This window comes from Nyctereutes procyonoides, unplaced genomic scaffold, assembly GCF_905146905.1.
Source record: "Nyctereutes procyonoides isolate TBG_1078 unplaced genomic scaffold, NYPRO_anot_genome, whole genome shotgun sequence".
NCBI classification, from domain to species: Eukaryota; Metazoa; Chordata; class Mammalia; order Carnivora; family Canidae; genus Nyctereutes; species Nyctereutes procyonoides.
In genome coordinates this window covers 33,219,574-33,246,187 of record NW_026575030.1, presented here as the reverse complement: position 1 = coordinate 33,246,187, position 26,614 = coordinate 33,219,574, and the positions used below count along the sequence as shown (strand labels likewise).

The 26,614-nt window shown below is 43.4% G+C and overlaps 1 protein-coding gene and 1 non-coding gene across 4 annotated transcripts in view; both read left to right on the top strand.

Moving 5' to 3' along the window:
• Nucleotides 1-26,614, top strand: part of PLCXD2 (phosphatidylinositol specific phospholipase C X domain containing 2) — an 86,369-nt gene that overhangs the window by 22,904 nt on the left and 36,851 nt on the right. Inside the window, exons 2-4 of one of the 3 annotated variants that reach the window (XM_055316052.1) lie at nt 5,539-5,999; nt 11,642-11,883; nt 19,752-25,892. In XM_055316052.1, coding sequence (XP_055172027.1) covers nt 5,539-5,999; nt 11,642-11,883; nt 19,752-19,911 — 863 coding nt within the window. In that variant the 3' untranslated portion in view covers nt 19,912-25,892. Of the gene's footprint in view, nt 1-5,538; nt 6,000-11,641; nt 11,884-15,850; nt 16,366-19,751; nt 25,893-26,614 lie in introns of those variants that run through there. The other 2 variants (XM_055316053.1, XM_055316054.1) reach the window with 2 other exon arrangements.
• LOC129504038 (U4 spliceosomal RNA) lies at nt 11,403-11,547 on the top strand. The gene has a single exon (XR_008663275.1). It is a non-coding gene; the product is annotated as a U4 spliceosomal RNA (small nuclear RNA).

Below are 26,614 nucleotides of genomic sequence, written 5' to 3'. Positions count from 1 at the left end.
CTTTAATGAGGTTTCATGACATTATTTAAAAACCAGATAATGTCATCCAAATGGAAGATGACACAAATTCCTTAATAATGAGATAACAATAGTGTTGATATGTTTGAGTTCATTCTGTTGGCCAGGGACTCTTCTAAGTGCTTACCTGAGTTAATCATTTAGCCTTAACCATGAACCATTGATGTTGGTAATGTTATTATCCTCATTTTACAAATGAGGAAACTGAGGCACAGCATTGCAGTCACATGGGTAGTAAGCAGTAGAGCCAGGATTATGAACTTGGACAGCCTGGAGCCCATTCTCCTACCCACTGTGGGAACTCTCCATTTAACTGACTCAGCACAGTGGTAATTTATTAAGTTAGGTCTCAAGCCTCAGCATTCTCCTTGTTAAATTGACATCTTGTAAGCATCAAGTCTGGTCCTTTGGGGCTGAGAAGGCAGAGAAATGACTTCTTGGAGCTAAGATGCCTAGGGGGAATATTTAAAAGATAACTGGAAAAAAATAAATAAAAAATAAAAAATACATTAAAAAAATAAAAAATAAAAAATAAAAATAAAAGATAACTGGAAGAAGGGAATTGAGCTGGTTTCCAACTCATTAGTGTTTTGGTAGCAGGGATGAGAACCTTACAGTACTGGGACAACTTATAAATGGGTGTCCAGTGAGAAGCAGTTGCTGAAGGCATTGAGGAACATGTCAGTCAAGGATAAAAAGATGCTCTCTCCCCACCCACCACCCACCCACCCCGCTTTTGTTCTCGTGCCTGTGCTCCCTCAAATAAGTAAGTAAAATCTTAAAAAAAAAAAAAAAGGATAAAAAGAGGTGCAGGCGGGTGGGAAGATGAGGTAAATGGTGATATGGATTGAGGAGGACACTTGTATAAGCACTGGGCACTATATATAAGTGTTGAATCACTATATTGTACACCTGTAATTAATTTTACACTGCATGTTAACTAACTGAAATCTAAATAAAAACTCGAAACAGGGAAAAAAGAAAAAGAGGTGCAGGGCCAGAGAGCCAGAGGGCCATTTGACCCCTGGGAAGTTCAATCTAGAGTGCTATTTCTCAGCATTTTGTTTTTTATCACTAAGGAGTCTTTTTAGCCATTTCTACCCTGTTCACCATGTACCCTCCCTCCACACACAATGATATTTTAATACTAGGTTATGCTGTATATCCGTTGAAGATAGATGATAGATAGATAGATAGATAGATAGATAGATAGATAGATAGATAGATTTTATACATAAAAAGAGCAGGGTTTTTTTCATCCCCAAGAACCAATTTCCTTTTTTTCCCCCCAAGAACTAATTTCTGTCCCTGGGGGGAATTGTCACCCCATCAAGAATGCATAGCCTAGAGGCACGGGAAACAGTGAATGGTGTATGAGTGAATATGAGGTGGGGATGTGGGTTTTAGTGAACCAGCTTGGAGGGGGCCAATGAGCTAGCTTCAAAGTTAGAAGGTGTCATCAAAGGCAGGGTAGTATCTAAGGAGGGGCTTGGGGAAGAGATTTTCTTAAACATGTGAGATCAGAAGTTCTTTGACATGGAGTCACCATCCCCACTTCCCCAGTGCCCCCCCAGAGGTGTGATAAGGAGTTTCTGTTTCTCCTATTACTCAAATCTTGTCTCAGGCTTCCCCCCGTGGCTGCAAGTGCGTCACCATATAATCTGAAATGCCACTGTGTTTTAATGAAATGTTCATTTCAGGCTGTGTGGTTTGAATTTCCTGTTTTATTTAGAGACCAAGTTCCCAAGAAGCTTGCTTTAAATTCTTTTTTAATTAAGTGAGTTCAGGGAAAAAAAAAAAAAAGGCTACTCCTCCAAATTGCAAGAAATAGGTAATGAAAATGCTGTAGCTAAAAACCGCTGTGTGCTCACTTGAGATCGACTAGTTCCCAAATAACAAACCTCAGAAAGAATCAAGTAGCAGCTGGTGTTCGAGATAAAGAGCAAACTGGTTGTCACTGGTCCTCAGAAGGCCAGCTCATTTTCTTGTATACCTGGTCTCTTTGATAATCTTGTCATCTAATGCTATGTAGAAGAAAAAACATTGAACACACATCTTGCTGACCTCTTCTCATTCAAATCTCTTTCCTTGTGATTTTGCTGCCCCAATGACTTTATTCAGAACTCTGTGACCCAGCCCATATCTTGAGGGCCCTTATTAACCTTAAACTAACCTCATTTATTCACTTACTAGAAAGCATGATAAGGAAAGTAAGTTCTCCCAATATTTTTCTTCATCACAAACAAGTAACGGTTATTCAGCTGGTCAAAAGGCAGGAAGCATGAATTCCTGGAATGAAAGGAATGGTGAAGAAACCTTCTGCCAAGATATGGCATGGGAAAGGCAGTGACCAGAGTGTAATTTGAAGATTTGAAAATAGCAGAAGACCAACCAGAGAAGGTGATCCCAGAAGTTAGACACCTTGTTGAGAAAGGATAATCTTCTATTTATGGCAGCAGGTATCAAACCTGAGTGCCCAAGAGGATCACCTGGGAGCTTTTCAAGTTTTCCAGTCTCGACTCCCACCCCAGAGAGATTCTGAGTCTGTGGGTCTGGATGGGGTCTTGGGCACTGATGTTTTTAAAAAGAGAGTATGTAACTCTTCAAAAATACAAAACAACCAATATACAATTGCAAGATAAAACTGCCTCAGATGTACTGTATGAAGAAAGGGGTTTGTAAGCAATCAATTGAAAAATAGTGCATAGCATAAATCTATAGGATTAGGATTTTCTTTTTATAAGTATTATTAGCAGATTGGAAAATTTGTAATTAGTCTATGTGCAGAAGAGGGGAGGGTATTTTTATCCCATGTTTTGAAAAAGAAGTAGTTAATGCCTGAATGTTACTTCACTTACTCTGTAGGAGGCAAAAGCATCCCAGAAAAAAAAAATAAAGTAGAATAATAGGGCAGCCTGGGTGGCTCAGCGGTTTAGCACTGCCGTCAGCTCAGGTCGTGATCCTGGAGTCCTGGATCGAGTCCCACATCGGGCTTCCTGCTTGGAGCCTGCTTCTCCCTCTGCTTCTCCCTCTGCCTGTGTCTCTGCTTCCCTTTCCCTCTCTCTGTCTCTCTCTCTGTGTCTCTCATGAATAAATAAATAAAATAAAATCTTTAAAAAAAAAAGAATAGAAAAACAAACATACTGATAGATGGCTGGCTTTGACTGCTCTAGGTAGGCCTGGCTAGGACGGTGCTGCAAAACATTCTGCAAACAATCTGCTCCATTGCCCTGTCCTTTCCCATCAAGGGGACTGGAGGGGGTGGCACTGGGCATAGGATGTCAGAAGGAAAGAGAGGAACTAGAATAAAGAACAAAGAGATGAGGCTGAGTGTTCCTAGGGAATGTGCACACCCTCCCTCTTCTGGGGTTGGCCTGGGCACCATGTGTGTCCCTGGGGCCCCATTGCTGTCACATTGCTGCACAACCCTCGGGCACCAAGAAGAGCATTGGAGGTTGTTAGCACATCTCCCTCTGGAGATGAGACTGGGCTCAGCACCAACAAGAGAATACCAGAGAGGCTTTGTCTCTTCCATGCCTGGATAATGGCTATTCCCTGAGACCCAGGGAAGAATGAAGTTCAACGTGCACCTCGCACCCTATCACACACTCAATCCTGAACAGCTGGGCTGCTAGTATAATTTAAAAAGAGAGAACTGGCTGTTCACCATCGATGTATAATGTATTCATAATAAATCTCTCAATGAGGAGGTATAAAGATTTCCTGTTTCTGTACAAGCCAAAGGAAACAGAGCATTAGGCAAGTATCCTGTGAGTCTCATTAACAAAGACAACCAATACGGAAAATCCAGGGAGACTTGCTCCACATTTCTATTAGTAATGGCAATTTTTTTTTTACCTGAAATATGCTAGTAATTTTCTCGCTTGCAGAATTGACATTGCCTAAGGATTAATAAATATGCTTTTTCTTAATTACTGAGCATCCTCCATGTTCTAGAGACAAATAAAATGTCGCTGGTCGCCTTTTTTTTTTTTTTAACTTCTTTTTGCTTCATTTCCAAGAAGATAAAATGGTAAAGCCATCTCAGATTGATTTATTTTAAAGACAATGGAAATAATAGGTATTTAAAACTTAGCCAAAAGAATAACTGATAACAACCAGCCAGCCAATGTGAATTAAAAATTTTGATTCTAATATGGGTGGTAGTGATTAAGAACGAAGCTGGTAGGGTCAGAACAAGGGCAGTTGCCTGCCAAGTGCAGCCACCTATGCGGAATCCCCTGTGGCAGCCAGTCACAGAGCTAACTAACCATGGAATAATGGCTGCTGCCAAATAGAAGCCAATGACCAATGAAAAATATTTGTTAAACATCCTTTTCACCTCAAGTTACTCCTGAAATATTTTCTCACCATAGTTAGAACTGTGTCTGTCATGGTCACTTGGATGTTATAACAATAAGATCATCTCACTGTCTGGGAGGATAACTACCCTCTTTTCTTTCAGGCAGAGGAGAGGGAATACCTTTGACCATTTAATAGCAGAATTGGCTTATTAAGATATATGTCCAAAAAGAAGGCCATATAAGTAAGCTGTGTTGAGCTTAAAATGATTTAAAAATTTTAAAAACGGGAATCCCTGGGTAGCTCAGCGGTTTAGCCTTCAGCCCAGGGCGTGATCCTGGGGTCCTGGGATCGAGTCCCACATCAGGCTCCCTGCATGGGGCCTGCTTCTGCCTCTGCCTGTGTCACTGCGTCTCTCTCTCCCTCCCTCTCTCCCTCTCTCTCTCTCTCTCTCTCTCTCTCTCTGTCTCTCCTGAATAAATAAATAAATCTTAAAAAAAAAATCTTAAAAATGATTACCTGACTTGTCAAGAAATCATTCCTACTGACTCAGGCTTTCACAATAGTAAAATAGTATGTACAATAGGAGACAAAAAATACTATACATAATAGCAGTTGGGTTTTATAATTTGTTTGTTTGTTTAATGCTGCCTTTCCTAGAATGTAAATGCCTGTCCCAGAATTATTGAGTAGGTGCAGGGCTTCCCTTTTTGTTTCACTGACCCCGCGAATAAAGCGAGTATGCGGGCATCACGCAGTCTTTTCTAAGAGATGCTTATGCAACCTCTAGTTTGTCTTGTTATGAAGATTCTTTAGCAAACATCTTTGTTTTCCAGCCATTAATTTATTTCCTCAGAAGAGCTTCCCTGAAATGAAATTCCTAGATCAAGTGGCATGAATATTTTAAAGCTCCTCTTTTGAAACATATTTCTAAGTAGCTCTCCAAAAGGGTATTTATTAATGTACCTTCCACTAGTAATATGTGAGAATAATAGCTGTAGTCCAGGCTTCTGAAGCTGCTAATAAGACCACGTTGCTTTTATTTGTGTTTATTTATCGTCGGGAAGCTTGAAAATTTTTGCAAATATTCATTTACATTTTTGTGGGTGCCTTTGCTAGTGGGTGTACTTGCTAATTTTTGTTGCTTCTTCATCGGTCGGCTTCTTTTTCCCAGCTCCAGTCTCAGTTGCTTTCCTCCCCCTTTGTTGCCTGGCACAGGCTCCCACGATTCGTTCAGCTACTGGGTAGATGAGAAGTCCCCCGTGGGGCCTGACCAGACCCCAGCCATCAAACGCCTCGCCAGGATCTCCTTGGTGAAGAAGCTAATGAAGAAGTGGTCTGTGACGCAGAACCTGACTTTCCGAGAACAGCTGGAAGCTGGGATCCGCTACTTTGACCTACGTGTGTCTTCCAAGCCCGGGGATGCTGACCAGGAGATCTACTTCATTCACGGACTTTTTGGCATCAAGGTCTGGGATGGCCTGATGGAGATTGACTCATTTCTCACCCAGCACCCCCAAGAGGTTGTCTTTCTGGATTTCAACCACTTCTATGCCATGGATGAGGCCCACCACAAACGCCTGATTCTCCGGATCCAGGAGGCCTTTGGAAACAAGCTGTGCTCAGCCTGCAGCGTGGAGAGCATGACCCTGCAAGCCCTGTGGGAGAAGAAGTGCCAGGTAAGAGGAAACAGACCCGCTTGTCAGGGCAAAAACATAACACTTTCTGCCTCTTCTGTATCACCAGCTGGAAGGCAGCCCACCTCAGGGCTCTTAGGCTAGAAGGCAAAGATTATTTGGAGTATTAAACATATACACACTGGTTCCTGGGCTCTTGGATAGCTTCAAAGACTCTAAGGTATGTACACTAGTTCCTGGGCACTGGTGAAGTAGGATTAACACCTGCCAAATATTTACAATGTGTTGGCAGCCTGTGTGAAGCATCTAAATTGACTTTGAATAGCCTGAGAAGCAGCCCAAGGCAACTTCCTGAAGTTGCACCAATTGGTGATTACCATTTTTTTTCCCCTCCCATAGAACCTTTTTCTGGTTCCGAGTTCCCCTGGAGATAGGCAGGTCCATCCTGCCTTTAATTCCATGTCAGATAATTCCTGCATTACCTGACAAAGGCACATAAATGATTCAGCTCAGAAGTGTTAACATTTTAAAAGGCTGTCTTCACAGATTTGGGGTCCTGGTGGGGAGAGAGTGAAGAAAGAGCCCAACAGGTGGAGAGCTTTCCCAGGTCCCATAGCTTAGCAGAGCTCCAAACCTAGGCCTTGAGGGACATACCCAAGAAAAGGAATGTGAGCCTCAGAGAGATGCTGCTCTGATCCCATGGGATGACAGGCTGTGGGACAGGCGAGCTTCAGGAAAGGTCAGCCTCCAGTTTAGACTCTCTTTAAAAAAAAAAAAAAGAAGAAGAAGCAATTCCCTTTCATTTTTATAGTTGGTCACTACTCATAGGTACATGAACCAAAGCATCTTAAAGAGGCAGCTATTTTTGAAGTTAGAGAAGAGCTTTTAATTAAAAATCAACTAAAGATTTTTCATTTGCAAATATTTATTGAACAGTGTGTGCCAAGCACCAGTCCAGGCACTTGGGATAAGTTAGTAAATAAAATAAAGATCCTTGCCTTCATAGAGCTTTCATTCAGGTTGTAAGGAAACAGATAATAGATAATTGCCATAATAAATACATTACATAAAATGCTAGAAAGTGATATGAGCAATGAAAACAGAAAGGCAGGTGTAGTTAGGAGGAACCAGCGTTCTGTGGATTGGAGGGTTGGTCTCAATTTTAAATAAGTTGATCAGGATAGACTTTCGAGGGAGTTAATAATGTGACTGTTGCGGGGAAAGAGCTTTCCCAGCAGAGGAACTAGCCAGTGCCTAACACCTTTGAGGAGAAGCAGAGGCCATGGGCCTGGAGAGCAGAGCAGCGAGAGAAGGTGAGAAATAATGGGTGATGAGGTAGGGACTCAGGCTTTCACTCTGAGGGAGGAAGGTTCTGAGAGGGTTCTGAGTACAGGGTGCTGTGTCCTGAATGACATTTTAATGGGATCTTTGTGGCTGCTAGGAAGAAACCAGGGGTAGGAGGGCAGGGAAAGGAGGGGAACCCATGAGGAGAGCACTAGTGGGAAGTGGTCAGATTTGGAATCTGTCAGAAGGTAGAGCCAACGGAGTTTTCCAGTGGATGGGATTTGGGGTGCAAAAGAAACTGGCTTCAAGGATGACTCCCAGGTTTGGCCTGAGTGATTGGGAACACCAGGTAGTTTTTGCACACTTATAAAAGGGCTAATGCCTTTCACTCCATAGAGGCTAATTAGTTAACTCTCAGTCTCTGTTAAAATTTATCTAAGCCGCTTCTCCTCACTAAAACTTTGTAAATGACATTTTACCAAATATTTATCACACCCTTGCCCCTAAGCCCAGGTTATCTTTTCAGACTCACAGGTCTAATTTGGAGAGGTTTTTTTGTCTTAGTGGAGTCTCTCTTACAGTATGAGATAATAGTAATACCAATATCACCTTATCAGCTAATATTTACTGAGCCTTTACGCTGTGTTAGGTACAAGGATTAGCATATTTAGTCCTCTCCACAACACTAGGAGATAGGTGTTCTGTTGTTATCCTCATTTTACAGTGAGTAAACTGAGGCACAGAGAAAGTAGCAACTTGCCTGAGAGATCATCGCTAGTGACTAGCCAGAGCCTAGATTGAGTCATAGGCTGTTTGGCTCCCCTGAGTTCCCACAGCTTCTGATGCTATTCCACGGCTGTCCCCTCATCTTGGGGTTTTCACAACTAGGATCATAGATTACGCTAATAAAACACCTCCTCCTTATTCATGAGCCCCTATTATCAGAGGGTCTCTGAGGGCTCGCTGAATGGAGTAATGGGCTAGAGACCTGTAAGTGGGCTTTTGAATTTGGGATTCAGATAAGATTAGATTAGAGTGCAACTAAGCCTGACAATCAGATGTAGCTTTATAATTTTATAAATATAAATTTATAAATATAACTAATATAATTATAGCTTTATAATTTTGCACGCAGATAGTGTCCTGGGTGGACTGCCATGTTGCCTACAAAATTGTTTGGAAGTCTGCAGGAGTAACAGGTATTTTCAGAGATAATGACGAGGGTGGACAGTGAACTTCCAGCAGCAGAGTGATGAGCCATCCATATTTTTAAGTAGGGGCTAATCGGGATCCCTGGGTGGCGCAGCGGTTTGGCATCTGCCTTTGGCCCAGGGCGTGATCCTGGAGACCAGGGGTTGAATCCCACATCGGGCTCCCGGTGCATGGAGCCTGCTTCTCCCCCTGCCTATGTCTCTGCCTCTCTCTCTCTCTCTGTGACTATCATAAATAAATAAATAAATAAAACTTACAAAAAAATAAATTTTAAAAAAAAGTAGGGGCTAATCTGTGTGTGTCTTCCAACTACAACTACTCCTAAATTTATGAAAAGATTGCGATGACCTGTCAGTAAAAGGGTAGGTGTCATTCATTTGAATTCTAGGATTTCCCTGCTCTTCTTGCTTTCCCGGAGTTGTCCCCTCCATGTCTCTCCTTAAAAAGCTAAACAGAGACCTCACAGTCATCAGTGATCTACTCCCTGCTGGGGGCTAAACTTTAAATATTCATTATGTAATGAGCTGCTTTGCTTGTAACCCCCTGAGTATTTTATCACTACAGCTTCATATACCACTGTTCAGTCAAATTTCATTTACTCAATGTAACAGTTACATCACAGCTCACTGATAGGTGTACATCGTGACTATGGGTTTTGAGGTACCATGAATTAGAAGACTAAATCTACGGTTTGGCAGTATTTAGGATCTTGATGAGAAGGTAAGGGTACATAACACTCATAAAATACAAAACAACCAATACACAATTGCAAGATAAAACCACCTCAACTGTACTATATGAAGGAAGGGGTTTGTAAGCAATTGATTGAAAAATAGTGCATGGCTTCGATCTCTAGTCGAGGGGCCTCCAGGAAAGGACCCATCAGAATAAGAGGAGGTTAATCGAGGAATAATTTTCAAGAGAAGTTAGATTTCAAATCTGAGTCTCCGAAGAAAAACTGGACATAAATTGCTGAGCTGGAAGGGAGAGCGTGTCAGAGAAAAATACAGCAGAGCAAGGTAGGGAGGCACATGCAAAACGTGGGCCCTCGGGCAAGAGTTACTGCCCCTTGAAATCCATAAACAACAAACAATCGGTTTGCTAGACTAACCTCCTCCTGTCAACCGAAATTGTCCCTATAACCCTTAGGATCGGATTGTTCAAGAAGGCTCTTGAGGAAAGGCAGAAAGCCCCTGTTGTGCAATTTGTTCTTTTTGTACCTTTTCTAAGGCAGCAAAGGGAACAGCACTGACACTCACTGCTCGGGGGCCAGGCAGCTCTGAAGAGGCCCGGACGGTGGAGGCCCCCGCAGCCTCCCGCCTCTCCCGGTCCCTTGCACAGGACAGGTTGCCTCCCTCTCAGGTGCGGGAGACCCCAGCTTTCCACCCAGCCGATTACACCGCCAGCAGGAAGTCCTCCCAGTCTCCGCGGCAATCTGCTTACTATGAGCCAGCGATTAACCTCATTAACATCCGTGTTTACCACCGGCAGCATCATTAGCAGTCAGTCAGACGGGACTCAACACCCTTAGAAACAGCAACTGTTAGCCTGTTGGGTGCATCCAGCCTGCCGCACCCGGGCACCCGGGCTCTGGGCCCGCAGCAGCAGTTAGGCACCTGGGTCGTGGGCTAGACTTACTGGGAGCCAGACGCACATGCAGAGCCCTCCTGCTCGGGTGCCTGGGGGATTATGCTCTCGGGCCAGCCCACTGAGGATTGCAGTCCAGGCCGTGTAAGCATGCTGGACATTCCTCCAGGAAGAGATTACTGGCGCTTGGGAGCAGGGCAAACGTATTACTTCTAGAAACCTAAGCAGCAGAGCTCTAAATTGGGACAATCAAAATAGCAACTCCCCGTCCCTCGGCTGCCTCCCAGAAACTAATTAATGCTGTGGATGTGGCTTGCTAATTATTTTCAAAACCACCACCAGCCCAGGGAGGTCCCACTGGAGAGACCCATCACCTTCTGGAAGTCTTCCCTGCCTGGAGTAGTGCCCCCCCCGCCCCCCACACACACACACCCTCCTGGGAAGGGTTATTTCATTCAGCCGGCTGGCTGGCGTGATTGAAACTCAGGGCACTTCATGATGAGTCCATTGAGTGGGTCTCAACCCCCCAGGAGCGTCAATTGCAGGAGCATAGGAGTCATAACTAGTAGACAGTACTACCGAGCCACAGCACTCTCCATGGAGGGGTGGGGGGCAGGTGATGTGGGGGCTCAGAGCCCCAAGGGGAGGGGCATGGGTAGGATTTAAGTAGTCCGTGGATTTGGATGGGAAAAATCTACATATTGATCCCTTCTCACCTTTACTGAAAATTAATATACCCATTGGCTATGAGTGAAGACCCTCAGCCACAGCAGTATCGGCTCTACCTGTGGCTGTCCCCATAGAAATCACAGATATTTCCATATCTCGTTTCAGGTATTTGAAATATCATTTATACTCATCATTAACTCAAAATGATGGAACTTATTAGACTTACAACAAAATATTTTTATTTAATATATTTATTATGAAGCACATACACCAATTTATTACAAGTTTAATAATATTTTGATAGCTATATTTCGGTCTCATCAATTTCCTTTATAATCCTGTCTCTTCTATTTGTTTTTTTTTTTAATTATTTATTTATTTATTCATGAGAGACAAGGAGAGAGAGAGGCAGAGAGAGACACAGGCAGAGGGAGAAGCAGGCTCCATGCAGGGAGCCTGATGCGGGACTCGATCCCGGGACTCCAGGATCATGTCCTGAGCCGAAGGCAGATGCTCAACCGCTGAGCCAGCCAGGCGTCCCCTGTCTTTTCTATTTGATACATTCATCTAAAACAGTCAGAGAAGGGGTTTGGGATTTTACCATACTTCCAGAAGTGTTCATGACAAAAATAAAGAATCTTCAAGTTCAGACATACACAAGTGCTTAAATCTTTGCTTATTGATTAATATATAAGCTTTGCGCAGTGGCAGTATCATAGCCAATGAGGTTTATCCGAGGCACGATTATTGCTAATTGATTAATATATATATTAATATATATATAATGTGTGCGTGTATACACACATAAAATTCATGAATTTCTACATGCATACATTTGTTTGCCTTTCATGTCAGCAATTGGGACAAAGCCATGGAATTAACATTCAGCTTATTTATGAATTGTTCTCCTTTTTCTGTTTTGAATGTTTCAGGTTCTTATTTTCTATCATTGTCCCTTCTACAAGCAATACCCCTTCCTGTGGCCCGGAAAGAAGATCCCAGCACCCTGGGCCAACACTACAAGCGTGCGCAAACTAATCCTCTTCTTGGAGACCACTCTGAGTGAGCGGGCCCCACGAGGCTCCTTCCATGTCTCTCAAGCCATTCTCACCCCCAGAGTGAAGACCATTGCCCGAGGCCTGGTTGGTGGCCTCAAGAACACTCTGGTTCATAGGTAAGAATTTGCTTCTACCCCACAAATAAGGTTTGTGGGGTTTTTTTTAAGTTTTGAAGAAACTTGTCTTGATTCTTTTATGAATAAACACCAGTAAAAATCGTATAGTTTGAAAATTTTAGGTTAACAACAAAACAAAAAACCAAAAACTTTATATTTGAAAAAGCTGTGTATTTGAGGTGGTTTGCTTTAAACGTGGCCAAAGGGCCTCTAAATATTTTGTTAAAATATATGGTATACCGTAAATACTCTAAACTTTGATGCTAAGGCAAAGCACTGTAAGCCAATAGCAGTGTGTTCGCTTGTAGCATGTGACCACATCATGTACTTGCCCCACCTTTACAGTTGGCCCAAATACTCATTTAAAAAGCATTAAATGGGGGTGCCCGGTGCTACTGTAAGAGCTCAGCCTGTTAAGCATCTGCCTTTGGCTTGGGTCTTGGTCCTGGGTCCTGGGATTGAACCCTACATCCAGCTCCCTATTCAGGAGAAAGCCTGCTTCTCCCTCACCCTCTGCTACTCCCCCTTCTTGTTCTCTCTCTCTCTCTCTCTCTCTCTGTCAAATAAATAAAAAATCTTAAAAAAAAAAAAAAAAACATTAAATGAGACAGCTGTGGTAGGTACTAGGGATTCAGAGGTAGCCTATGAAGGTTTGTCCCTTCCATAGTGACAGCGAGTCCTGAGAAGCAGCTTAGGATGCTACCGAGAGTGCCACAGCTTCAGATACTTCCTCAGAGCAGAACTGATTCTGACTGTACAATTAGGCAAGAGAAGCTCCAGATACTTCATATTAGATGATGTTCTTTATCCTGGATACCATAAATGATAGGTGTCATCAAGAAAAAGTATGGTGTGAATATCCATACATGTACGTGTGTGTGCCTATGGATATGGATAAAGGGAATGTCATACATACATTTGGATAATAGGGCATCCTTCCAGGCCGAGCTGAGGAAGTGAAAATGTTTGGGTAACGAGGGGTATTTACAGGACTCACTTCAGTTCCTGAGTTCCAGGTGGTAAGCACCAGTGTTTAGATCGTGAAAGATTCTTCCAAAAATGCATCCCTATTTGCTTCTGAGTTTGGATAGCATCACTCCAGAAAACAGGAGTTCATCTGGCAAGAGTTCAGGCAGCTAGAAGCACCTCAACTTTTGTTTGCTGGAGAAAACGCCTGCTTACATTGGCCGTGAGCAAAACAAGAAACCCTTACTGAAAGGCTCTATCTACTAAGTTGACTGAATTACTTGTGCTGAACTTGGAAAAGAGAATGTCATAAACCAATGCCATATCTCTGAAAGATCCAGAACGACAAACGTTTTATATGTTCATGTATCTACACCATTTTCCTCATGCATTTGCTAAATTGGTAGATTAATATCATTCATTCATTCATTCATTCATTCAACAAAGATTGAGTACTTAGGAGGAACTAGGTCTAAAGATACAAGGTAAATGATATAGTGTCTGTCCTCAGGGAACTTAAGTCAATCAGGGAAAATAAACCTGTAGGGTTTTTTTTCCAATATTTTATTTATTTATTTGACAGAGAGCATGAGCTGGGAGGAGGAGCAGAGGGAGAGGGAGAAACAGGCTCCTCACTGACCAGGAGCCCAACTTGGAACTTGATCCCAGGACCCTGGGGTATCATGACCCGAGTCAAAGGTAGACATTTAACCAACTGAGCCACCTAGGCATCCCCATGTTCTCTTCTCTTAAATATGTGAATTTCTACAAAGCGCTGTGAAAATAACAGTATAAAGTCTGTGCAGAGTTGTACTAATAACAGAGAGAAGGTATTTAAAAATCAGGATAACTTTTATCTGCATACTGTATTTAGAATATAGATTGCCCTCTAGCAGATTTGATTCTTACATTAAGCCAGCCTCCGGGACTAGAGCACATTATTGTCCCCATTTCAGATGGGACTCAGTAAGGTTAGTGCCCCAGGTCCACAGAGCGGGTTAGAGGCAATAACGTGCCGTGACTCCGGCCTCTGCCCGTTGGGCTGCTGCCCTTCCCACATTCACCACGGACTTGAATATAGCATGTTTCATTGCTCTGCTCCTTTCTGCTCCATGGGCCTGTACGTGAATCTGGTCAGATCTTCCTGGTTGGAGCTGTGAGCCCACAAAATCACAATGCTGCTCACACCTGTAAATCCCTAGAACTTTCTCTGGCTACCGATGAAGCACAAAGCTCTTCCAGTTAGTGATATGATGGTGGCATGTGCCCAAAGCGAAGGGATCCTAGCATGCCAGAGTGGTTGCCCGCTGGTGGCAAGCGGATGTCCCAAGACTGGAAAGACACCTGGGGCTACTAGTCTCCAGAATATTCCAGGGAGGCAGCACGCATTCCTAGGCCCCCTCGTCCACTGAAGGGAGAAACTGAGTCAAGAGCTTGTACGCAAAAACCAGCACGACAACGTGCGGCCGCCGTTGCCTCCGGGCAGTTGCACAAGCATCGGAGATCAGCACTTCTAAGTCCAAGAGGTCTGTCCTAACGAGGGCACCCGGGGCTGTGAGGCTGGTTCCTGAGCACTGGTTATCAGCTTAACCAAGAGGAGAAAGATCAGGTGGGGGTATTTTCCCACAAATGTAGAGGTGATTCTTTTATTTTTTATTTTTTATTTTTTTTCAGTAGGAAGGTAACCTAACTCTTAGATGAAACTTTGGACCTGAGATCTGGTTAGCTTTGGTTTATCACCCTAAAATTTAGGAAGCCGTGAAAAATCCGAGCCTGAATTTCTAGGATCAATACCCCTAGATTCTTAGAAACCTTGCCCTCCCGCTGAAATTAAACGAGGGCAAGATTTGCCTAAGCTCAAGGACAGAACAGCCATGGAGCCATAGAAGGGGACACAGACTGACGTCAAGCCTGAGACTACAGCCTGACCTGGTGCCTGTTATGGGCTGAATTCAGTTCCCTGGAAATGTGTATGTAGAAGCCCCGGGCCCCCATATCAGAATGTGACCATAGTTGGAGACAGGGTCTTCAAAGAGGTGATTAAGTTAAAATGAGGCCACTAGGGTGGGCCCTAATCCAGTCTGACAGGTGTCCTCATAAAAGGAGGACATTTGGACAAACAAAGAGCCTCCAGGGATGTGTGTGCTCAGAGATAAGATGTGAGGACACAGCAGGAAGGCGGCCTCCTGCAAGCCAAGGAGAGAAACGTCAGAAGAACCCAGACCTGCCAACCTCTTGATCTCGGACTCCCCACCTCAGAACTGTGAGAAAATACATTTTTGTTGAAACCTCTCAGTCTGGCATTTTTCTGTGGCAGCCTTAGCACACTAGCATAGTCTCTTAACTACAGGGTGGCCTTGGACGAATTTCCTGAGGTCTCTGAGCTGTCTCTTTATCGCCGCTCAGAGGGTTAATAATATGCACAAGACTATAGTGTCTTGGTATGACCACACCTACCACAGTGACTGGCACTAAAGAGGCAGGCCATCTCTCTCTGTAAAACCCAGAAACACAGAGGTCAGCCTTCTTCTGTCAGTGGGCTTCAAAGGCAAAGGCAGGTTTCGAATCCATGGCTCTGCTCATGGGACCTGGTGCTTCACGGGCCTGTCGGCAGTACCTGGCTCAGCTCTCTGCCCCCATCTCTCCTTGGTAAAGGCCAAGACTTAAGAAAATAAAGCGGCTTCTCCTCACAGTTCTACATTTTCCTGTCTTTGTACATAATCCGAGTTATTTGATCCCTGCCTTGAGGAAGGTTGATACATGCAACCCGAAGCTGACATAGAGCTCTTTGTCACCGGAGACCGCAGGTGGATGCCTTTCCCACATTTCTCCTCTCAGGCTCCAGGGATCCCCTGTGGTTTGGCTCTGGCTGGAGTCACCTGGAGTCGCCACCAGCCTTGAATTCTCATTTCCCCATGATGACCAGAAGATGGCGCCAGCATTTCATACCTAAACACTAACCAGCCGATTTGTTGTTGGTTTTTTGGTTTTTTTAAGTCAGCTCTACACCCAATGTGGGGCTTGAACTTGCCACCCTGAGATCAAGAGTTGCATGCTCTACTGACAGAGCCGGCCAGGCACCCCTGACGAGTGGACTTTAAAAAGAAGTCATGGGACACCTACGTGGCAAAGGCAGTTGAGCATCTGACTCTTGGTTTCACCACTCGGGGTGATCGCAGGGTAGCGGGATGGAGCCTAAGTTGGGTTCTGCGCTCAGCTTGGAGTCAGCTTGGGATTCTCTCTGCCCCTCAGCCTCTGTCTCTGTGTGTGTGTTGTGTGTGTATCTCTCTCTCTAGAATAAATAAATAAATCTTTAAAAAATAAAAAGAAGTCCTGAATGGATCAGGTTCAGGACTACAGTGGCCTTCCTGTGGGCCACTGTGTATTCCAGGTCTCTTTCGCCAAGGGAAGATGCTGGTTGTGGTGTTCCGTTGCTAGCCTTCAGATTATCTCTAGCCTACACTCTACCATGTGTGATTCCTTCTCTGGTGCCAAACACTCATAGTGCTTACTATGTCCCAGGCAAAATTCTTCCTCTTTTTTTTTTTTTTAAGATTTTATTTATTTACTTGAGAGAGGGAGCATAAAAGTGAGAGAGAGAGCATGCATGAGGTGGGGAATGGGGCAGACGGAGAACGAGAAGCAGACTCCCCACTGAACAGGAGCCGGATGCGGGGCTCGATCTCAGGACCCTGAGATCATAACCTGAGCGGAAGGCAGACGCTTAACCCGCTGAGCCACCCAGGTGCCACCCCAGGCAAAGTTTTAAGCACCTCTCATATATTACCTTATTTAATCCCCCCCAAATCCATACAAGATAAGTAATAGTAGTATCCTCATTTTACAGGGGGAGAGACTGAGTAATGAAGAAACTGAATAAGGTCAAATTAAGGTTATTAAGTCTTCAGGAGACCCAGTTAAAAATGGACTTACTCCTGTGATGGTGGTTTTTAATTTATTTTTTTAAAAGGTTTTTTATTTATTTATTCATGAGAGACAGACAGAGAGAGAGAGAGAGAGAGAGGCAGAGACACAAGCAGAGGGAGAAGCAGGCTCCACACAGGGAGCCCGATGCGGGACTCGATCCCGGGTCTCCAGGATCAGGCTCTGGGCTGAAGGTGGCGCTAAACTGCTGAGCCACCCAGGCTGCCCTCCTTGACTGTCATCTTCTCCTTCCAAGCTGCCCTCCCTTGAGCATACATCCTGACCTCTCAGTCTTCTCCTAGATGACCCTGTCTGGGCCTTGCTAGCATTTCACCTTCCTCTCTCTTTTCCTCTTCCATGACAATGATGATCAGTCCCAGGTCACTTCCCTCACTCAGTGGACCCACTGACCATGGGCTAAAATACATCTCATAAATCAATTTGCATTTAAAAAATATTTTATTTATTTATTCATAAGAGACACAGAGAGAGGCAGAGACACAGGCAGAGGAGAAGCAGGATCCCTGTGGGGAGCCCCATGCAGGACTCCATCCCAGGACCCCAGGATCACGGCCTGAGCCAAAGGCAGATGCTCAACCACTGAGCCACCCAGGTGCCCCTCAATATGCATTTTTATGTTAGTAAGCTAAGTAGGATTTAAAAAACCACCACCGGACAGCCCAGGTAGCTCAGCGGTTTAGCGCCGCCTTCAGCCCAGGGCCTGACCCTGGAGACGCGGGATCGAGTCCCGCATCGGGCTCCTTGCGTGGAGCCTGCTTCTCCCTCTGCCTCTCTCTCTGTGTATGTCTCTCATGAATAAATAAATAAAATCTTAAAAGAAAGAAAGAAAATTAAGGACAACGTCACCAGAGGAAGAGAAGGGGGCCCGTTAAGGTAAAAGTATTCTTAAATTTGGCCTAGAGCAAATCCTTCCTAAAAATTCTCCCATCCGTTAACCAAAATGTAAGCCATGGGTTGTATCTTCCTTAAAGTCTCCTCAGCTTATCAAGTATGTAGTGAGCTGTTTTTACCATGATGCCAAACTATGCAGGATACTTCACTATGCCTTCCTCTCTACCCTCCATGGTATTTACATTTCCTGCTAATACAGAAGGCATCACATTAAATTGCTGTCATTTGTTAACATCTCCAAATTGTGAGCTGCCTCGGGCAAAACATTCTGGCTATCAAATAGAAAATTCTCGAATTATAAGATGTGACCAACAGACTGTTTGTGAGGCCACTGAGTAAGCATTAAGAAGCCACATATACTTCTGGAATAACTGGGTATCCCTATGGGAGAAGTGAACCCTGACCCCTATTTCATACCATATATAAAAATTAGCTTGAGATGAATCTTGGGCCTAACAGGAAAGCTAAAGCTTATAGAAGAAAACAGGAAAATATTTTTGTGACCTGGGACCAAACAGGGTTTCCTAGATAAGTGACAGAAATTATAAAAGAAAAAAATTGGTAAGTTAGACTCCATCAAAATTAAGGAATTGAGCTCTCCAAAATTATGCCTTTAAGAAAATGAGTAGACAAGTTGTAGGCAAGGATAAAACATCAAAAAGCACACGTGAGAAAAGACTAGTATCTAGAATATATAAATAACTTCTAAAACTCAACAATTAAAAAGAAAAAAAAAAAGAATGAGTAAAATAATTAAGCAGGTACTTCCCAAAGGGGACAACAAATGGTCAATAGTCATATCTTTGCATACCTGCTGGAATGGCTAAAAATAAAAAGGTGAATCGTGCCAAATTTTGGGAAGGCTCTTGAGTAACCAGGACTCTCGTACTTTGTTGGGAATATATAATGGAACAAGCCCTTTGGGAAAAGATCTGGAAGTTTCTTATATGACTAAATGTAAATTTATGGTATAATAAAGCAATTTTAGTCCTTGGTATTTTTCCAAAAGAAATGAAAATAAATCTCCACAAAAAGACTTTGCTAAGAATGCCTATAACAGTTTTATCCATAATATCCAAAACTTAGTAACATCTCATTTATTCCTGAGTAAGAGAAGTGGATAAACAAACTGCAGCATATTCACGCGGTGGACTAGTGCAGTGATTAAAACGAAGAAGACGCTACTGATGTATGCAACGACATGGGTGGATTCCGAAACCGTATTGCTGAGTGAAAGAAACTCACACAAAGGAATACATATTGCATGAATTTACATGAAGTTCTAGAACAGGCAAATTTAATCAATGGTAGAAAAAAAATTAGGATAATTGTTGCCCCCGGGGGGGATGCAGGCAGAGATTGATGAGGAAGGTGCACACAGCAACCTTCTGGGGTGCTGGTAACGTTCTGTACCTTGACATGGGTTTGCGTCACATGGATACACTTGTCACAAGTCAACTAGAAACACTTAAGATTTCCCCATTTTACCGGATGCAAGTTTATGTCAAAAGAAAAATTTAAACAGTATTGAGTCTTTGTTAATGATATGCGTACTGAGGTATTTGGGGCATGTGTACAGGTGTTTGCAGTTGAAATTTGTCAAAAATATAAGATGTTTTGATGGAAGGATAGAGTGACGGGTTGATGGGCAGGTATGTGGCAAGCAAGTACTGTAAAATATTCGCCGTAGAAGCTAGGTGGTGGATGCACTTACTGTAAATTTCTTTCAGGGTTACAGTGTGTTTGAAAATGTTTATGATTTAAAAAAAATTAAAGAACCTACCAATAATTAGGCTCTTGACCTTAGTCTTTCAAGGTCCTACTGACATGGTTATCTCTTTGGTGCTTGAGACAAATCATCTCTTCCAGCGCAGACACCCTGGGAGTACAGTTCTCTAATGGAGTAGACATCACTTCATCCCTGAAAGAGACACATCGCTTAAGCAGATGAACACTGGGGGCTTGTGCTCTCATTGACCTACTTTTGTCACATTAATGGAAATGTCTTTCTTCCATTTCTGGAAGAGTTCTTTTAAACTCTACTCTCTGCTCTCCCTTCTGTGTAGGAATCTTCCTGCCATCCTGGACTGGGTAAAAACTCAGAAGCCCGGAGCCATGGGAGTCAACATCATCACTTCTGACTTTGTGGACCTGGTGGACTTTGCCACGACTGTCATTGAATTGAATGACCTCCTACAGGAGGATAGAGCTTTGGCTAAATGCTGATTTGATTTTTGATTTAATGTTGACTTTGTTGATCTCGGCCAGAGTTCTGAAGGGTTTCCTATTAGGATGGCCCTGGGCAGTGATGGTAAAGTAGGAGGAGGAGGGCATTTTACCCTCTTCATAGGGCTATTTGGATAACATACAGAGCTTTTAATTGCATTTTTCCCAAAGGAGACTTTTAAAAAACTTTTAAGTCCAAGGGAAGAAGCATGTTTCATGTGATCAAAGTCAGGCTCTTCCAGTGGCTCATGATGTTGAATGTAATAGGGAATTGGGGTCTCCAGGTTCCATTGAGTGTCTCCTACTTGGCCCAGTTTCCTGCTGTCTTCCAGGACAAATATTGTGTTTGAGCCGGTGAGGAGACTGAACCCAAAAAGGCATTTTAGTCAAAAGAGTGGCTCATTGCAGGTGTGGAAGGCCCTGTGGGGTGGCTCTAACATCAGCCTAGGGCTTTGAGGGAGAAAAGGGCCAAGCACCAGTTCTCTCTGGCATGTTGAATGTCACCACTTCTTCCCTTAGAGAGTAAGACTTATTTATCACCAGGCTATTCCAGCCGCAAGCTGTCCTCGCATAGCTTGTGCTTGGGAACTGGTCACCTTCATTCTTTAGATAAACAGTGTATATCGCCTTTGGTATCAGAAATGTGTGTCCCAGTCTTAAAACACTGATTGCTTTCTATTTCTATTGGCCCCTTCTGAAAAGTGAAAGGAGCAGTGGTGGGAGATCCTTTCAGTGTGGGGCCCAGCAGGAGATAGACACGCATGTTTGTTGCATGCCACGTTTCTTTGGTTTAACCCTATAACTTTTCCCAAAATGGCTGCCAGGTAAACTCCTGCCTCATTCTGGCAAAGTCCTCTTTGGAATGGGATCTTCAAGCCAGGTCTTGGAATGGCATTTCGTTGCTATCTGCCTAGGACTCTGGTCTGTGCTGTGACATGTAACGCTGACGGAAGGCATCTGGTCTATGGCACCGGGGAGGCAGACACAGTATGTGTGGGGAAGTGCAATGGATTTAAGGAGGAAGCCCCAAGTGAGTTTGGAGCTTTTCTGTAACTCCTTGTAAAACAAGACTACCTCGGGACATTCAGGATGACTCGTGTGTCATCAAGGGAGAGATACCCAGTGTTGGAAAATTTCCAGCTTGTGTCTTGATTGTTCTACTTTCTGCAGGTTGTTTTGAGCCTGCTAATCACCACTGCAGGAGGGCTCTGAAACTCAAGAGGGGATTCTTTTTTTTTAATTGATAAGAGGTACTTATCTACAAAGAGCCCTCTTGTGTTTTTATTTATTTATTTATTTATTACTCTATTTATGCATTTATTTATTTATAGATTAAGTATCTTCAGTGCTTCTTACCTCGAGAGCACTCACAAAGGAGCTTCCTGAACTTTGTTCACCTAGGCCTGATGCTGCCCATGCCTTTCAGGACTGTGAGTGACCTCTGACCCGGCCGCAGTTGTTCCCAGCTCCCCAGTCGTGGTGGGACAGGGAGCCCGTGTGGGTGTGGTCCAGACCTGAGCACCCCCTACGGGGCCATGCACCGCAGCAGAGGATGCTACGGGTCATGAAGAACTCTTGAGGAAGACTCTCCAGCAGGAGGTCACAAAGGAGGGAGCCGGAAAAAAAACTGGGCATGGGAGTATATATGCAGGGGTGCTCCTCAGAACTTTCCGAGGATCCCTAAGGAGATGTCCGCATCTGGATTCTTCAGGAAGAAAGATAACCATGGAATCCTTGATGGATGTGTGTGTGCACAAGGATCGTTGGGCCAGCCCCCTGCGGCTTGCCATTTCTACTCCGCCATTCTCATGGCTGGGTCTTCCAAGTCGCCTGCAGAGGGGGGCACCCGGGGTGAGCTCCAGGCGCATGCCCCAGCCTTGGTCTTCCAGACTCCACTGGAGGTCAAGTCAGTTCAGCCCTGACCTGTAGCATCCGCAGCTGGGGGGGAAGACAACGCAAATGCCTCTGGGAAAATCTGGTTTCACGTTTCCTGCTCCTGCATTTGAACCCCTTCTCCCAAAGGTTTCTGGGATTGTCTTGTCAATTTCTGAGGGCCTTCTCTGGGAAGGAGTAAGGAAGGAAATGCCCTCGCTTTCTCAATTGTTCTTCAATTCTGCTATTAAACCCCAGTGGCAAGCTCTGAAATCCCTGGCCTACCCTCAGGGATTTCTTTGTGTCCTTACTGTTTCATTTGGTCTTATTTTTAACTCTCTTGGTCAATTGCTAGGGACTAGATCATTGCCCCTTTTAACCCTTTGTTACTTGGCAAAGAGATCAGGAGGCAAGAGGAGAATTACTCTGCTCTGTTTTATTTGAGCCTCAGCTTTGCCCAGGTGCTTGGTGCTATGAGGCCAGGTGTGTCGGCATGTATCTCCACAGGATGCCAGTGACACCCAAGGGCTGCTGACTGTTCAGTGAAATGTTTACTTGATTTTTTTTCCTTTAGTTTTAAAAGATATAACTGCACTTCTCTTGGGTTGTAACATGTAAATGCACCTCAGTGTTTGCCTGGTAAGACGAAGTCATCGAGCGTGACACAGAAGCACAGAAAATGATCCCAAGGTCATGTGTGTGGAGTCCTGCTGCGTGTGGCAAGTGCAGGTGCTCACTCCCTCATAGTGCTCTGAGTTGTCATAGTGCTCTGGTTGCATTCTGAAATTCTGCACAGGATTTCTGGGAGACCAGAGGAGAAGCATTTGCAGTTCACTCTCGATAAACACCCTTGAATTGGTAGATTCTCTGCTCCAAGGAAAAGTTGTTTGACCTATCACAAAGGATTTGTGCATTCTTGGACCTAAGGCCAAGCAGGCGACTCCGTGATAGGACAGAGGGAGTAGGTCTGTGACTCATTCTGCAACCGCCAACAATAATAATGGTTGACCCAACCACATCATTTATTCTCATAAGATCCAACAAGGTTATCGTGCTTCCTCAGAATTCACTTCAAGATCAACTAAAAAGCTACTTGACTGAGCCAAAGAAGGCTTTAGTTTCGGAGGATTTGGGGCCACAGTTATTCTGAAATGTAAGCTGAGTTTTTCATGAACTCTCTGGACCATTTGCCACATTTCCATGGCTTTGTGGCAAAGAGGACAATCACAGGCTTCAGTTAGATTAGAGCAGTGTTTAAAAGGCTTGGACTTGGAGCCTATTAGAGGTACCACTGTGGTTTCACGGGCACAGAAGAGAGTCTTAGGGTTGGGGAGAAAAGTCAAGATAGAATTGATGGAAGGGAATGATAAGTTATTGAGGATTGAATTTTAAGTTAATGGCAGACCTAAGAGGGTCATGCCAAAAAAATACATGTATGCTGTAGGAGATTCTCCAATAATTAAGTTATTTTTCCTTAGCACCGAGTCCACAACCCCTGAATTCTTGGGAATAGTTAAGCCACAGTACAAACCCAGGATTTTTATATAGACTCAAAGAAAAGCACAAGATCTGAGCCCAGGTCATGCTCAATCTTAAGAATCCTAGTTCTTCTTTCATGACCTCACATTCACATCACAAAGTTTGATCCTGTTCAAGAAGACAACGTGGTGGAGCATTCTGGAATAAAATGCAGTTTTGTGGTGGGTCAGGATTTCGTTTCTGTTTTTTTCTAAATCCTGCCATACGAAAGGGCTCCCCAAAGAGACATTATTACAGCCTGGCAAGAAAGCTTAGTGCTTTCTAAAGGAAGAGAAGCAGAAGTTACAACTGAAACGAAACGGTTTCTTTTCATGGAAGACCTAGGACTACTACACAAGTTCAGGCCATCTTACTGAAGGAGTCCATACCCCAGTTGAAGTTTCTGTGATGTTCTTTATTGGCTGACTGCAATTTTTTACTCTAAGTCCTGGGAAATGGAACAGGCTAACAAGTGGGGCACTGCCATGAGAGTTCTCCCGGCTGAGCAAGTCTGCCTTGGTTCCTTAATTCGGAATAAAGATGCCGTCTGCCACTTTAGTGCTGTTCTGCAAACCTTGGTTGACTAGCTCCCCAAAATATCAGGCCCCTAATGATTAAATTAAATGCCTTATACTCAGGGGGGGGGGTGCCCAGTTGTGATAATTCTTCCTTGTGTGGCATGGGAAAAGAAATGCTATTTGGGTTCATTTCTCAAAAGTGTGGTGTAGGATCACAGAACTAGTGCAACGCCGGCGCCTTTAGTAATCCATATAATGAGATGAGTGGAGCTGCATGAAATCTGCTGCTGCACACTTGAGCTCCTGAGAGGTGGGCTTTCCCAAGTGCATGCTGAGGTCTTATTATGCCAAAAGGCAATGAACAAAAATTGGTAACATCAGATGTCCGTACTGACAGGAAGCTTTTTTTGTATGGCAAAGAACATGGTTGTCCCTCTAAACTCTACTAACTTTTCAGTACTCCTTGGCCCTCTGCCTCAGACTGCTTCCTAGTATTTGCCATCATAACTCTGTCACTCGCAGGTATTACCTAGGGATACACAGCAGTGAATTGATTAGGTGGTAAGTGATTTAGCTGGAAATTAATTCCAAATGAAAACAAACAGCTCTTTCCTACCCCAGGAGACGTACTATCTCCTTACCTTCTGGCCTCCCCAGCTTCCTACTAGACATGGTGACACTAAAGCTACTATCTCACTGTGTTGGCCCTTAACCTACAAGAATATGGTACAAAATACTATTGATGTTGTTGAAATAGCACAGTCTTAAACACTATAAAAAGATTCTAAGATAACCCTTTTGATCTTGCAGTGGATATAGCATCGTAGTCTTTCCTCCAAAAAAAAAAAAAAAAAAAAAAAAAAAAAAAAAAAAAAACACCTTACTCTTAGTAGTTTTCAGCCTCCTTTCTAAACCACATAGTTTGGATACAGTTTTTTTTTTTTTTCTCTTCCCGGGGAACTCAATCCTACAGTCTATTGAGATAACCTCATCAATAGTCTAGGGGCATTTCCATCTCATTCCTTCTGACCTCCACAGAAGACCACTTCCTCCTCTCATCTCCTGTCTGTCCTTTATCATCTGCTGATCACTATTCATAACAGAATGTTGGCAAAACTTACACAGAAAGGCACACACACTCAATGATGCCTAAATGCACTCTTATCACAAGTGATTGCTCCTCCTCGTTCCCCAGTGTATAATTCTGACACCCCCCACACACACACACACACAGAATCTGATTGGAACCCAGAACCTGAAGCCAGTACTTCATTCAAAATGGCAAGAGCTTGCTCACCAGCTTGGAGCCCAACAAGAAGCACAGCACTTTGAAGTCAAACAGGCCTTCGGTCGCTTTGTATATTTGCAGTTTGACCTTTGTTATTAGTCTATAGCACTAATAACACTTGAGTCATGAATCTATAGTATCAATATGATAAATCTTAGGACATATTCTGGACGCAGTGGTACCTTGCTGCTGTTATACTTACTAATTTATACCCCCAAATTAAGTATCACATGCAGATTGTGTATGCATTGTTTGTACTGTATATATGCCAACTGTAATACTTAACCTTGCTGAAAAGCACTTAGAAAATACAGAGATTGTTATAGTCAGAACATGTCTTGGTCAATTCAGATGATAGGTGAATCTGATAAATACGCTTAGATACTACGTTTGTCCTCTATGCTTGTTTTATACTACAGTGCATGCTGTTTGCTAAGTGAAGTAAAAATAATAATAATAAATTGTACCAATTTTAAGGTTAGAGTTAAAATTTTACATACATGCTGCTTGGTACTCTGAAATGTATTTTGTGGCTTAATTATCTTATTCACACACATTTCACTTGGCTTTTTCCCTCCTAGGAAATAATTGTTCAAAAATATTTCTCCTTGTAAACTGGATCAAACTGCTTAATTCAACTGAAAACATTGTAAAGCCAGATTACCTCATTTTAACTGTGAAAAAAAAATCTAATAGATATGATGACAGTATGTCTTTTCTTGTATTTTAGTTGAACTACCTAAATAGGCTTAACCCTAATAATAAATATAAAATGTCAGTGGGCACTTTTCCTTGTTTCTATAAGCGTTTTATTCTTGGCCCACTTCTAATATTGTTTCAAGGCTATAGACCCAGCATCAATAAGGTATCTTATCATATGATAGTGGATGAAGGCATATCGGAATTGGCTGCACATGTCCGTGGTCCCCAGGATGAGCAGGAAATGTGTGCACAGCCTCGTCACCTTTGCTTTTCCAAGCTTTACCCCCAGCACTTCAGCTGTTTGTTGTAGGGCCAGGTCCTGGGGGCCCCCATACTCACCCGACCACCGTCCCCAGCCCGCGTTACTCTGAGTGACTACCACATGCCCGGAGATAGAACAATGCAGAGATTACATGTTTGTGCACACACAGAGTAAATAAGAGTGGGCGTCCAGGCTCTGTTGGCAACGAAGATTCCACTCTTTTCCTTGTTCTTTCCTAATTCTTTTTGGTAGGATACCTGAGCCTACTTAATTTCAGTGAATTTCGCTTTTTGCCCTATGCCTTGCAAAAAGAATGGGTTGAGGTGAAAGTCCTGTGTATGAATTTAGCAGAGATGAAATTAATTCCATTCATTTCATATAGTTGAATGTTACCACAGCTAATTAGGGATAATCACATTCTGTTCAAGTTAAGTAGCAACTGAAGAACAAGGTCATAGATTTTTCACCTGTATTTTTAGTTAGCCTTTAGTAAATCCACCATCCTGTCTTCTGGTTGGCTTTCATAAACACCACATTCAGTCA